Consider the following 13359-nt stretch of genomic DNA (forward strand, 5'->3'; position numbering starts at 1 on the left):
GGTATATTTTTGCAAGCTTGACTGGTGTTATGTACCACCTGTAAATCATTTTCTTTTTTTTTTATAAAATTTTTATTAGGGTTTTCAAAAGGTTTTTTAGACAAACACAACAACAAACAAACACAGCACACAACACACACATAACAAATATAGTTTTAAAATCTTAATTTCTTAACCACTTTCCCAGACTTCCCCCACCTCCCCTTCTTGCATGCCTATTCCAAAAATTAACTCAACAAGTTCTTATCCCCAAAATATCCCTTATTAGCATTTTACTTAAATTATCTTGATTTATCAAATTTAAACTTCTAAACCTCATTTTAATACATAACATTTACCCCTTTTTCTAAGGTCGTCCCAAGTTCCCTTTCACGAATTTCCCAATTTTTATAATTGTTACCCAACAACTTATCCAATAGAAACATATAATTATACCCCTTTGGATTCCAAAATCTCCCCCCCCTTCCCCGGTTTTGCTCCCCAAAAATTGTCTTTCAGTCTCTCAGTTCTCAGCCTGGGTCTATCACGTCTGAGGCCTTTAAATCTCTTTCAGTCCCTTTCAGCCGGTTTTGTTGACATTCCTTCATGTTGAACATCAAGTCTCAGAGCAGCTTTGACCCACTAGGGTCTGTATTTTTTCCAACCAGGCCTCCATATTCAAAGAAAAGGTCCAGATCCTGTTTCTTGGTCTTTTCAGATACCAATGTCCCAAATGCTTCAATTTTCACCTTTATCGAATTTGTAATCCAAAGATCTTTCAGACTCCCCATAAGAGTGAGTCCCCAATCTTCCTTCTCCATTTCATACCAAGTTTCCATCATCCGAACCTTGCTTTCCATAACTTCCATCCTGACAGGCCCCTGGTTGTCCTTCTCCACCTGCCACATTTCAGCTCCTCCATTCGACTCCTCAAAAACAACACAAATTTCTTCTTCTCCAGCTGCAGATTCTTCTTGAATCAAATCCTCACCGATTTCAGCAGAGTTATTTACTTTAGAGTTCAAGGTTGTAAGATTTGTAGCCATAACATCAGTCAACTCTTGCAATATTCCCAGGAAATGAAACACTCTATCCAGCTCTGCTTGTAATTTTCCATCTGCAGCCATTGTAGTATCTCAGAACCCCCTCTAGAGGGATTCTGGTTACAGTATCCAACAATGAGGTTATTTTGTTCTTATTTCTTATTTCCAACAGCTTAAAGTCCAATGTAACCAAAATATTTCCTGAGTTTGACAGCTCATTTGACAGCTGTCAAACTCTATTTAAAACCTCCACAGGCTCACTCTCGGGTCGCTCCCGGATCCGGGGGGGTTAAACTTCAACTCACACAGTCAATTCTGATCCTCCAGCACAAAACTTATATAGCCAAATCGTGGAATTAAATTTTTTTATCTCAACGAGAGAGAAACAGTCTCACAACCTTAGTTATCCGATTCTTGCTTTAAAAGTGCCTGCAAGGGGAGGGGAGGCGGACTTCCTTTTAGCACCTCCCCCGGTGGTACCAAATTCGATTTAAATAAGTTTTTAAGTCCAATTTCCGTATTACGGGTTGTTACTTTTAGAGCCCAAATGTTCAAAGAAGAAGTCAGCGCTCTCCGGCCATGGCTCGCGGCTTCACTCACCTGTAAATCATTTTCATTAAATTCTCTTTTAAGGCATTACATGCCGTAAACTTCATACCTGTGGTCCATGACTGTTCCCAGTCAGCCATCATAATGTTATGTCCAACATCTTGTGCCCATTTAATCATAGCAGATTTCACCGTTTCATCCTGAGTATTCCATTTCAACAGCAAGTTATACATTCTTGACAAATTCTTAGGGTGCAGCCTGATCTAAGGTGGGTTGCAACAGGAGCACTACCACCACGCAAATATATAGTAAAAAAAAAGGGGGTCCCCAAATGTATGTTTGTGTTTAAAGTCCTGGAACGGAAAAGGTTGACCAAGGTATAGACCCAAGTGTGAGGGACCTTTGGCCCTCCAGATTTGCTGAACTACAACCCCCATCATCTTTGGGATTCAACAACATGAGGTCCACAGGTTCCTCACTTTTGCTTTAAAGCGAACCCTTCAATTTACCCATGAGAATTCATTTTAAAAGTTTGTTATTCTACTTTGCCAATTTGCTTGTTCTATATTGATTGTATTGTGGGGGCATTCTGCTTACAGGTAGAATATAGAGAAATGGATGAAAGCCTTGCTAACCTTTCTGAAGATGAGTATTACTCTGAAGAAGAAAGGAATGCTAAAGCAGAAAAAGAGAAAAAGCTGCCGCCTCCCCCTCCCCCACCACCTCCTGAGGAAGAGAATGAAAGTGAGCCAGAAGAGCCATCTGGTGAGTAAAGGGCCCCCATCCAGCAGGACAACAATGGTCTTGCACATTTGAAGGCAATATGGTTGCACAGACACTCCCCCTCCACTGAGTTTAGCTTAGATTAGCTATGGCATGAAGGACTGAATGCCATCAGAAAGTATGGATGATAGGCCACACATGAGCAGCATTAATGTGACACTGGAAAATATTATTTGCTTTGAACATGTATCTTCAGATTTATTAATCAACATCCTTAATAGAGTGAGTTTACTGACTCCATTGCTTCCTTACCTGGCCTTTGATTTTCTATGCTCGCAATCATCTTTCTGTGGTCTGTTGAGAATCCCATAAATTGGCTGATGAAATTTTCTAGCTTTGCTTTGCTAAATCGAGTCATTCTCATCTCACTCTTTTTTGTATTCTGGGTTTCCCCCCATACATTTTAGCTACTTGGCAACACGTTCAGTTGCCTTTAATCATGTTAATAAAACTGGTTCTGCCTGGTCTAAAACTACTGTGAATCTAGATTTCTTAATAAAAGGGCCACTGTGTGTGTGTGTGTGTGTGTGTGTGTGTGAATCAAGTTTTAGCTTTGTTCTCCCTCTATTAAATGTCAGAAGTATAGCTTGAGGAGAGTAAAGAGTCTCGTTTATGTCCATCCCTAAAATACTGTCTCCAGCTTGTAAGAATTAGTGGTTATGAGCCAAAGCTGCACCCTGGGGAAGTTCCTAGCTGGCTGACAAGAGTATGCCCTCTGTTGTTTCTAAAGCTGCCTATGTCAAACTCCAATTGTAGGATGTTATGGTAGCATGAAAGCAAAATGGCAATTGACATACCACCATGTGCTTTGGGGGGCGGCAAATTGCATTCATTCTGCATAGCACACTTCCTCACAGTTTGGGCAGGGGCTGATGAGAAGCCTAAGTGGAGCTGTAGCAACCCTTTAGCCGTTGATCTCCTGGCTCTATTATTATTTGGGTTGAGGAGTAGGCATCAGCTGAGTGAGGCCACATAAGTAGGTTTCAGACAAAATGTTTTCTAATTGAACTTGTGTAGATAGACTTCATACTTACCTTCCTTGTTACATGTCATTGTCATCTGTTGCAAAAGGGGAGAGATGTCCATCTCATGCAAAATGCAAGTCTTCTGCAATTGGATATTTTTGTCAATATTTTTTTCTGCCACACACAAGCTTTTTCATAGCCCACATCTGCTAAGAGTTCAGCTTCATGGAGTAGATGCTAAGGACATTTCCTCTTCCTCTGGTGAAGAGGGAAGTGGATGTTTGTGCCTCTTGCTATGAGAACGGACTAGTCATACAAGGTGCGGCTTCCAATTGGCTGCAGGAGCTTCCTGCACTCAATCGGAAGCCGTGTTGGACGTTTGGCTTCCAAAAAGCGTTCACAAGCCGGAACACTCACTTTGCGGTGTTCGGGAGCCATAATGTTCAAGTCGCAAGGCATTCCTGAACCAAGGTACGACTGTATTTATGTTCAATGCCTTTCTGCTGTCAGTTATAAACATAAATATTTTGGGTTTGGTCCAACCTAAATTAGTTGAATTTGCTCACTGATTTCAAGTTAGTAATGACTTAATTTAGATTGACTTTGAGGGGTTTAGTGCAATGAACGTTGTAAATAAATAAATTACCGTATTTTTTGCACCATAACACTCACTTTTTTCCTCCTAGAAAGTAAGGGGAAATGTCTGTGCGTGTTATGGAGGGAATGCCTACAGGTGGCATGCCTACGGATTTTCCTCCTCTAAAAACTACGTGCGTGTTATGGTCGGGTGCGTGTTATAGAGCGAAAAATACAGTAGTTTGGATCAAACCCATTATCTCAAATTTATGAGTATTTTCTCTCCACTTTAAGGCTCCATTCTTTCCCCATTATTCTTTTTAGACATTTTGCTAGCTTTAGTCCAAAGTGCTACATATCTGTACTCCTACACTAGTTCACCTGTATATTTCTTCTTAGTGACCTATTTTGCCTCCCTTTTATAGCAGATAACTAGTCACATGCCAGCCTAAAATGGTAAAATCTTCAACCTCACTGCTTTTCATACTGCCCTGGAATGCGTGCCACTCCTAAGCCAAACCATGTTCTAGTGAGAGAGTGCAGGCTTCCAAGGTAGAACTCACAGCTGCCTCCCTAGTTATTTTTGCTGACACGCTGCACTGAGCTAAGCCAAGGTCTGGTTTCACATTTTGTTTGAACAGGCACTCATGGTTAAGCATTCTCTGGACCAGGGTTTCCCAAATTTGGGTTTCCAACTGTTTTTCGACTACAACTCGTATCATCCCTAGCTAGCAGGACCAGTGGTCAGGGATGATGGGAATTGTAGTCCAGAAACATCTGCAGACTCAAGTTTGGGAAACCCTGTTCTAAACTAACCATGAGAAAATAACAGACCTTGGCTACATGTGGTTGTTAGTCTGGAGAGTGCTTAACTACAAGCCTAGGTCTGGACAACACACTAAACCAAACCTTGCCTTAGCTCATAGCAGCAAAAGGATTGGGAGCCAACAGGTTTGCATTAAGCCATAGCTAGGCTTAGTGTGTTGTGCAAACCAGGCTATTGAGATAGGGACTTCTTTTTTGGCTCCTTTGTCAAGAACAACCATCTTCTTATGTTAATAGGACAGCAAGATGTTGAAATTATTGAACACTTCAGTGTTCTGCAGATATGCAGGAGAGCCAGAATTAGAAAAGTGAGTTGTTTTGTATGGAACATAAATTTGCTTTGTGATTTACTGAGAGAAGCTGTTTCGAAATATCCGAATAAAACATTTTAAACTCTCCACCTGCATTCTTGTGGTTTTTGGAGCTTTCCAGAAATAAATCAGAACTTTATATTCATTTAAATAAAAGAACTTTGAAAGGTATATTTTATTATATTTTTATTTTTTAAGACCCCGACATATTTTGTGTCATTTTCCTATGTGTAAACATGGCTTTAGAGAGAAACGTTATGGAATATTTTTATTTTTTTGGCCAGCAACTCTGTAGTTGTAGTTCAAGCACATGCGTTTATATTTTCCCTGCCACAAAAATGGAATGCAAATGAAATATGTTGACTTTGAAGTGAGAGAAGAGGTCGTTATGAAGTTAATGGTACAGAAGACTTTTGTTCAGAAATAGTTTGGTTGAGAACCAGTGTGGTGGTAATAGAGTGCCAGTCTAGGACTGGGAGAGCTGGGTTCAGATTCTATGCTAGCTCCATGCAAAACACAGTTGGCTAGTCTGTGGTTTTAAGTATTGCTTCCTCTGTTCTTTCTTCACAGTAATGCCCCCTGTCATTTCACAGCTTTAGTCATTATTTCACATTGCGTATGCTCCAAACATAAACTGTAGATAAGACAACCCATTATTGAAGTAGTTTGCACATTACAGCAAACCATTGTTAAACTATGGTTTAAGAAGTCTGAGCATCATGATGGTGCATGCTACTTATTAACACCTGCTTTGTTCCTCTGTTCCTGTCTTTGCTGTGCTGAGAGGAAAACAAAGCAGAGGCTGGCTTTGCATTTTGTATGGATCCACTTGCTTTGTTTGTTTCCTCCAAAACATCATAGAGTACTGGTTTGCACATAACTCTAAGCTAGCCTCTAATTTGGCACAGCAAAGGCAGGAATGGGGAAGTGGGCACGAAGGAACAGTGTGATCAGCACACTACTCATTCTTTTGTAATCAGAGATTGAATTCAATATACGACTGGTTACAAGGCAATGTGATATATATTGGCTTTGTTTATAATGTATAATGCAAAATAATGTTTCATACTGGAAGTGGGGTTGGGTACACAAGTGCTCCTGAGGTCAGCTCCCAGTTTGCAAACAATGTCTTGCAAGGAACTAGCATTATGTCTGCACAGAACCCAAGTGACTTTAGCCAGTGCTGGGAATTGGGATAGAAAAGCTTGGGGCCAAATGGCTTCAGGGACCTGGGTTGTGGGTGCCAAAACAGAATGTCTAGTTGCCACTGGGGGGGTGGTGTGGTTGACAAGATAAGCATGAATTACCGTATTTTTCGCTCTATAACACGCATCTGACCATAACACGCATGTAGTTTTTAGAGGAGGAAAACGAGGAAAAAATATTCTAAATGAAACTGTGGATGTATGATTTTTATGGTTCATGCTGTGGCCACAGACATGTGATCTGACAGTGAGTTTGGGGTAGCCCAATGCAAAAATCCTGAGGATCCATGTGGATCCGTGCTTTGTAACCACGTTTTAAGTGGGGAGGGAAGGAAAAGAACTCAAGGGACAAGGAGCTTTTCCGCGGGGAGGAGGGAGGGAAAGAGCACTGTTGCTTTAAAGGTATATTTAAGGTATTTGCCCTGTGACTGGGTTTTTTTTTCCATTTAACAGTTTGCAGCCTTTTCCTTCCGCTCCTTGTTTTGAGGCGGAATAGATTTGAGCAAGTGAGGGGATTCGCCATTAGCTGTGTAAAAGTGCTCCTCCTTGCAGCCTGAGTGATAAGCAGCCATCAGCAGCAATATAATGGAGCACAAAAAAGCGGTAGGGGCACCAGGACCCAGACATTGCTCAAATCTATCCTGCCTGAAAACAAGCTGCTCCATCCCAGCCGATCAGCTGAGACGCGGGGGATTTGCGAAGTTTTCCCCTCTCCCTCATGCCCTCCCCAGCCTTTTTTTTTACTTCCTGGTTTTCACTGCATGGCTCAGAGCTCGAGGTTGGTTTTATTTTGCTGCTGGTTGCTTAAATTTTATCTTTCCTGCCGTCTCTCTGCAGCCTCATTGCTCTGTTTAGAGAGAGCGCAGACCTTTGCAAGCGTCTCTCCCTCCCGTGTAAGCGGCTGCTGCCGGCTTTGCTGCTATGGCTCTCCTTCCCTCCCTCCTTCCTGGCTCCAGGTCGCTTTAAAGAAAGCAAAGTGAGAGCCTCGTAGAGCGTGTAAGTGGCTCCCGCTTTGCCTGACTGACGGCAGCCATGGCTCTGATCCGTGCATTCGCTCCTTAACACGCACAGGCATTTTCCCTTACTTTCTCGGAGCAAAAAAGTGCGTGTTTTGGAGCGAAATTTACGGTAATATGTAATTCACATAAGTGAAATATTGGGATGGTAAAATGTGGGGAAGACCCGTAAGGATAAAGAATGGGTTACCTAAAAGGACATAAATTTAAACACACAGATTATGATTGGAGAAATATGCTTGGCCAAGCAATTTAAAATCCTGTTTTACAACTCCAAATGCTTCATAGATGTGTGTGAAATAGTATAGTCTGCTAGAAAGAAAACCTTTGCAGTAAATGTGTAGTTCTGTGTTTCTGTGAAGCCCATTTTAATTGAGGGGCAGAGGAGAGTGTTGGTTAGAATTGGAGTTTGCGGGAGGCACAAGTTGTGCATTTCCACACAATAAGTGCAATCTGCTAGTTCACTTTTCCATAATAGAATGGAAATAATTGTTACATATGCATGCACACATGTTACCTATGGTCTGTTTTCATTTTTTATGTCATTAGTCAATAACTGTTGTGGCTGAGGAATCAGATTGAGTACCACTGTTGAGCAGGAAGCCAAGTCCCAGGACTCTCCTATCTTCTGTGCTTCTTCTCTGCCTTTGCATTCCTTTCTTAGTGCATGTGTCTTTCACTGTGCTGCCCCTTCATGTTCCATATAGAATTTCTTTCTCTATTACTTCATGGACAACTAAAAAGGGCAAAATATGGGGGGGGGGATAATATCCGTTCTTTAAAAATTCTGAGCATAATAAATACACAAGACCATATGGCCTTTGTATTTTATTGTGATCCCCTCTTCTGAAAAAGGGAGACTGGAGAGCAAAAGTGAAACAGTGCCAGGAGCAGGTCAGAAATAATTCACATGGCTTCAGTGAAGTTAACTCTTTAGTCAGAGAAACAAGGCAGCTTAGGAGGTCAGGCCTAGAGAGCACAGCAACACTCAGACGAAAGAAGGAGCTAATTTATAAGTTAGAGGGTGATTTTTAAATGATTATATAAGATAAAGAAGTGATTATAGAAATGTGAGAAATATGTTAATGTTATAGGAAAGTCAGAAAAGGGAGGGAAGGAGGTCGTTGCTCTTTTTGAGTAAAAATGTAAGCTTTGGATATGTATTGTGAAATGAAATATGGAAAACTCAATAAAAATCATTATAATAAAAAAAGAAAATTCCAAGGATGCAGGTTCGATCCCCTTAAGAGACAGCTGCATATTCCTGCATTGCAAGGAGCTGGACTAGATGATTCTCAGGGTCCCTTCCAACTCTTGTTATTATGATTATCCTTCCTCATAGAACTTGCCCCTATTTGCAAGGACCGAAGGTCTCCTTCACATCTCCTTTTGTCTCCTCTTCCCCCAGTTCCTTTCCAAGCAATCTGAGGCTCCTTTGTCTTCAGCCTAGCTTCCTAACCAGCCTGACTCATTGCTGCCCCTATGCCCCCCTCCTCTCCAGCCTCCTTTTCTGCCTCTTGTTCTGGACTGCTCTCTGTCACAGACTCTTCCGTCTCACTAAACCCTGTTAACTCTTCAGCTTCCGACACCTCCTCCTCCTAGTCTGCTCCCTCTGACTACTCAGCATTGTTGCACCACCAGTCCCCTGGCTCTGAGCCTTCTTCCCTTGGGGGTTCCCCAGCTGATGCCTCTCATCACTCCTCTGCATCCAGTCAGTCTAATCCAGACAGGTGGTACCCTGAACTGCTATTTGCTGGCCATTTAAACCTTGAATGTAGTAGTTGAATGAATGTAGTTCATCATTAGGATCCAATAAATCCTCTCACCTTCTCATCATACGTGAGTGCCTTTTTCCATCTGGTGAGCACCCATGCTTCAACTCAAAGCCCTGCTTTTCAGAAACTACCTTTCCATTCCCACTTGTAGGTGCATTATCTCCTACAAGTTGAGCTTTTGTATTTTAAAATAAAAAAGTGCTTTAAAATTAAAAAAGTGCCAACAGCACATTGCTGCTGCTTTCTTCAAAAATCTGATGGGAATGGATAGATGTTTGTCAAAGAAACAAGACATAGTCCATTCCTCTTACCTTTTTGCAAGCAACAGGGAGAAGGTGCTGCTTTCTCCCAAATGCCAACCCACAGGGAGAAAGTCCGCACTGGTTCTCTGCTGCCCCAAGCACAGGAAGGAAAGGTGGTTTCACTCTGTGTTGGGGCTTTTGCAGAAAACCCCAGCTTTGCCTCTTTGTTGCCTCTTGTAAAAACCTAAGGGGAAGAGAGTAAAGTTGCCTTTTTCATTAACTGACCTCCATTGCAAAAAGAGCCAATAGTTGCTTTCTCTTTCATTTTTTCACAAAGAATGGGGGAAAGTGAGAAGTGGCTTCCCACCTGCAGATTGTGCTTTTGCAGAATATGCAAAGCATTGTCTTGCTTCTTCTGCCTCCTGGAAACTCGTAACAGAAAGCAAAGAAATGAGATCTTGTCTTGGCAGAGGAGAAGGGAGGGTTTCTCTTGCTTCCTATTGAGCTTATAGAGGTGGTAGCAGCACAGACGACGTTCTGCTGGTGTTTTCTGCAAAACCACAGCTTGCAAGATGGAAACCTCTCCTTTCTCTACCCCCACCCCCAGTCAGCACAAAGAAAAGTAGTGTTTTTTTCTCTTTCCCCTTTGTGCTTTTGGAGGAGGCAGCACTAGGGCTGCTCAATACCCTTCTTTTCTCTGAGTTAAGGAAAGGAGGGTTCAGTACAAACACAGTAATAGTAAGCCAGCCAAAACATGTCACCACTGTTCAAAGTGCCCTTTTCACCATATGAAACAGAAAATATGGGTATAGTAGTTCATTGAGAATAGATAGCCATGATATGGCTCCTACTGGGTCTGATTACCAAATCTTTTGAAGTTTTACCGTGTTCAGAGTAGGCCAGAATGGTATGGTGAGCTGCTTACTGATATGTTAGTATATGGATCAAATATGCTCCCCTGTTAGCACCCATTGAGTCCTGAAAGGTTATTTTGCATGTAGGAGACCTTTATTAATCATACTCGTTCAGAGAATTGGAGCTTCCCACAAGGTACTGTTTTGGAGGCATGTTGATGTAGGCGCAGCCTAGCAATGTGTAGCTGAGGAGCAGACGTGTATTCCCAATCCTTTTCCTTTTAAGAGATGAATTACATAGTTAGAAGCAGTGGTATGCATACATATAACACTAAACTATAGTTTGATATTACAGGAATGATCCTGCTTCAACTCAAGTTATTCCATCTCCCATTCCTCCTCCCAGGCACGGCTAAGGAGATTTGAAGCATTCAATTCCGGTTTAAATGAACTGTAGCTTCTTATTGCCTTCACTATGATTTATTGAAACAAGCACGGATCAAACCATGGCTTCTCACCCTGGCTTGTTTAAATAAATGATAGTTGAAACCACGGTAATTACAGTTTGCTTTTATGACCCACAGTGACAAACTGCTGTCACTTTAAAACAACTCATCCTGGTTGTGTGCCTGGTTGTGTGGTGGGCTTATTGGGCATGCTCATTCCCATAATTTAGGGGAGAGATAATTTAAAGACTTATTTCAGGGACATGTTTTTCATGCTTCTTTCTTAGGATCTGTTGAAAGTTCTAAATCCTGTAGTTCAGTTCTTTATATGTGACAACAGTACGTTTATGGGTGAATGCTAGCACTGTCAGTCTAAATGTTATTTAGTATTTGTGTAGTTGTAGCCTGCATATAGAGTCAGTGAGTTTCTAGCCTTAATATGTTTGTAGCTTATGGAAGAGAAGTAAGGTAGCATCAGATTGGTTCATGTTTCCAAGCAAGACTTGGCTAAGCCGTAACAGATCCTTGGTGTTTCAAACCCTTGGCTAGACTGTCCATCTACATATTCTTCCTACTGGTCACAGGAAGTGTTATCTTTATTTTGTACTAATCTGTTTTAAAAATTGTTTCATAAATTTTTAACAGCTAGGTGACTTCAAATACGTTGTATATCTATTGCTCATGCCCCGCAGGAGTCTGACAAAGGGTTCCAACAACAAGGATGAAGCATTAGAAGATTGCAGAGTGTGATGCCCTTGACCCACATCCCAGAAGATGGAATTCTCAGGAAATGTCCCCCCACTAGTTGGTGAACTACTAAACCTGAATCGCCAGCTATCAGGCCTTCATGTCCCCAAATGACTTGAACTTGTGGAGCAAGGTCCCTGAGATCTCCTCTTTCCTTCCACAGGGCAAGCAGGAGGACTTCAAGACGACAGTTCTGGAGGGTATGGAGACTGCCAAGCATCAGGTGAGGGTGGCGTTTGATGCTTGCCACTTTGTAGCAAGAGCCCCCAAAATCAGGGATTGATGCTTGCAAGTGCATGTGTGGGGTGGTGGTCAGGTTTTAGCATGAGGCGCAGGAGGAATGCATTTGCCCACTGAAAAGGAGGGATTTCTATTGCAGCTGGAGAACATGATGGGAAATTAAAAGAACTCTGAAATTCATTGGACAGATTTCATAGCTTCACCCCCCCCTTCCCTGTGTTTGGTAGAGAAAACAGAGTCACTTTACAAGTTGAAGGGGGAGTTAGACTCCCTCCTTTCAGAGCTGTAGGACTTTTTGCACAGTGTGACTCTGAGTGGGATTCCAAGGAATGATATTGAAAGGAATATCTTTTTTCTAGGTAGTTGCTGTATGTTTACATAGAATTAGGGAGGAAAGCCCCATGAACTTTGTGAGATTTAATTCTCAGTAAACATGCATGAGGACTTCAAGTGGATAGTTCTGGAAGGCATGTGGACTCTCCTTCCTTGGAGGTTTTCAAGCAGAGGTTGGATGGCCATCTGTCAGAGATGCTTTAGCTGAGATTCCTGCATTGCAGGAGTTGGACTAGATGACCCTTGGGTCCCTTTCAACTTTACGATTCTATGATTCTATGCATAGGATTGTATTGTAAGTGATATAATAACCTCAGGGTATGCAGACTGTTTTAGTGTGGTTTCTTTAAGAACACCTCAGATAGTTCCAGTTGATGCACATGGACTAGAATTTATGTCTAAGAAACCACAATTTTGAAGGCTCTTTTTGGTTCATGAAACGAAATCTATGGAGTTGGCTCTAGGTACATTTGAAATTGTAAAACCAGTGCCGATAAGATGTGGTTTCTAGATACGGTAGATTTAGGGGTGCATAGTTTTCAATTTTTTCTTCAATTCATTTGCAAACCAATGCATGTTTTAGATATATGACTTCTTCAGCTTCACTGATTTGTGTGAGTGGTGGAGCAAGAGAGCAAGAGGTAAATGATTAGAAATTCAGCCTGAAATCTCCATGGTAGATATGTCAGTAGTCAGACAGTTCTTACTTTGAAATGTATTTAAGCATTTTAAGTACTGCTTGAAAGGTCTGCAGTGTTGTCTTTTGAAAGAGTGGGCAGGGAAAATGATTGGCTGCATTTCTGATGCAGTTTGATGAAGCTTTAAAGATTTAAGGTTTGTGTACAAATATTTCAATGGGTTGTGTTTTTTTTAATGTCTCAACAAGGTGTCATATTTGTATGTGCGATTATTTTGAGTCCTTAAGTGGAGACTGCCCTAAATCATTTTTTCTGAATTTGGGGTGAGTGGGTCATTTGCTTGTTAAATTGTATCCTGCTTTTCTTTCATAGAGGAGGGAGATCCAACATATTTGGGTTTCCCGGGCAGGCTGCTATTCAGTGCTTGCCTGGCACACCGCTAAGCGTCAGACTTCAAAAATGGAACTGTGTCAGTACGTTTGTTTTGTTTTCTGGGCAATCTTTTGGAAGGCAGGAGTTAACACACATAAGCCAGATATGCACCTTGATTCAGGCCACATGATGGTATCATTTCCAAGTCATGCATTAGAAGTGGATTTCTGTCATTGCCAGAGATTGGTGTGACTAATTCCTACCCTCAAACTTTAGGAACCAGCCAGAGATGGAAAAACTCAAGCTCAAGGGCCAGCCAAATGGTGATCTCCACGCCCTTGGGTTTCTGCCCAGACCACAGCCCTCACTGCTCTACAGTGATCCAGTGATTTTACCTGGCTGGAATGTATGTTTGATCTGTGATAATACCTTTTGCTTTCCTGGATGGAGAGTATTGTGC

At 41.7% G+C, this 13359-nt stretch overlaps 1 protein-coding gene across 1 annotated transcript in view; it reads left to right on the forward strand.

Annotated features, from left to right (window-relative positions):
• KDM1A (lysine demethylase 1A) overlaps positions 1-13359 on the forward strand; it is a 41387-nt gene that overhangs the window by 4474 nt on the left and 23554 nt on the right. The window contains exons 2-3 of the mRNA XM_082231549.1: positions 2171-2336; positions 11480-11539. Of these exons, the coding sequence (XP_082087675.1) occupies positions 2171-2336; positions 11480-11539 (226 nt within the window). The remainder of the gene's footprint in view (positions 1-2170; positions 2337-11479; positions 11540-13359) is intronic.

The sequence above is a fragment of the Podarcis vaucheri genome (genome assembly GCF_965113315.1).
Source record: "Podarcis vaucheri genome assembly, chromosome: 7".
Classification (NCBI taxonomy): Eukaryota; Metazoa; Chordata; class Lepidosauria; order Squamata; family Lacertidae; genus Podarcis; species Podarcis vaucheri.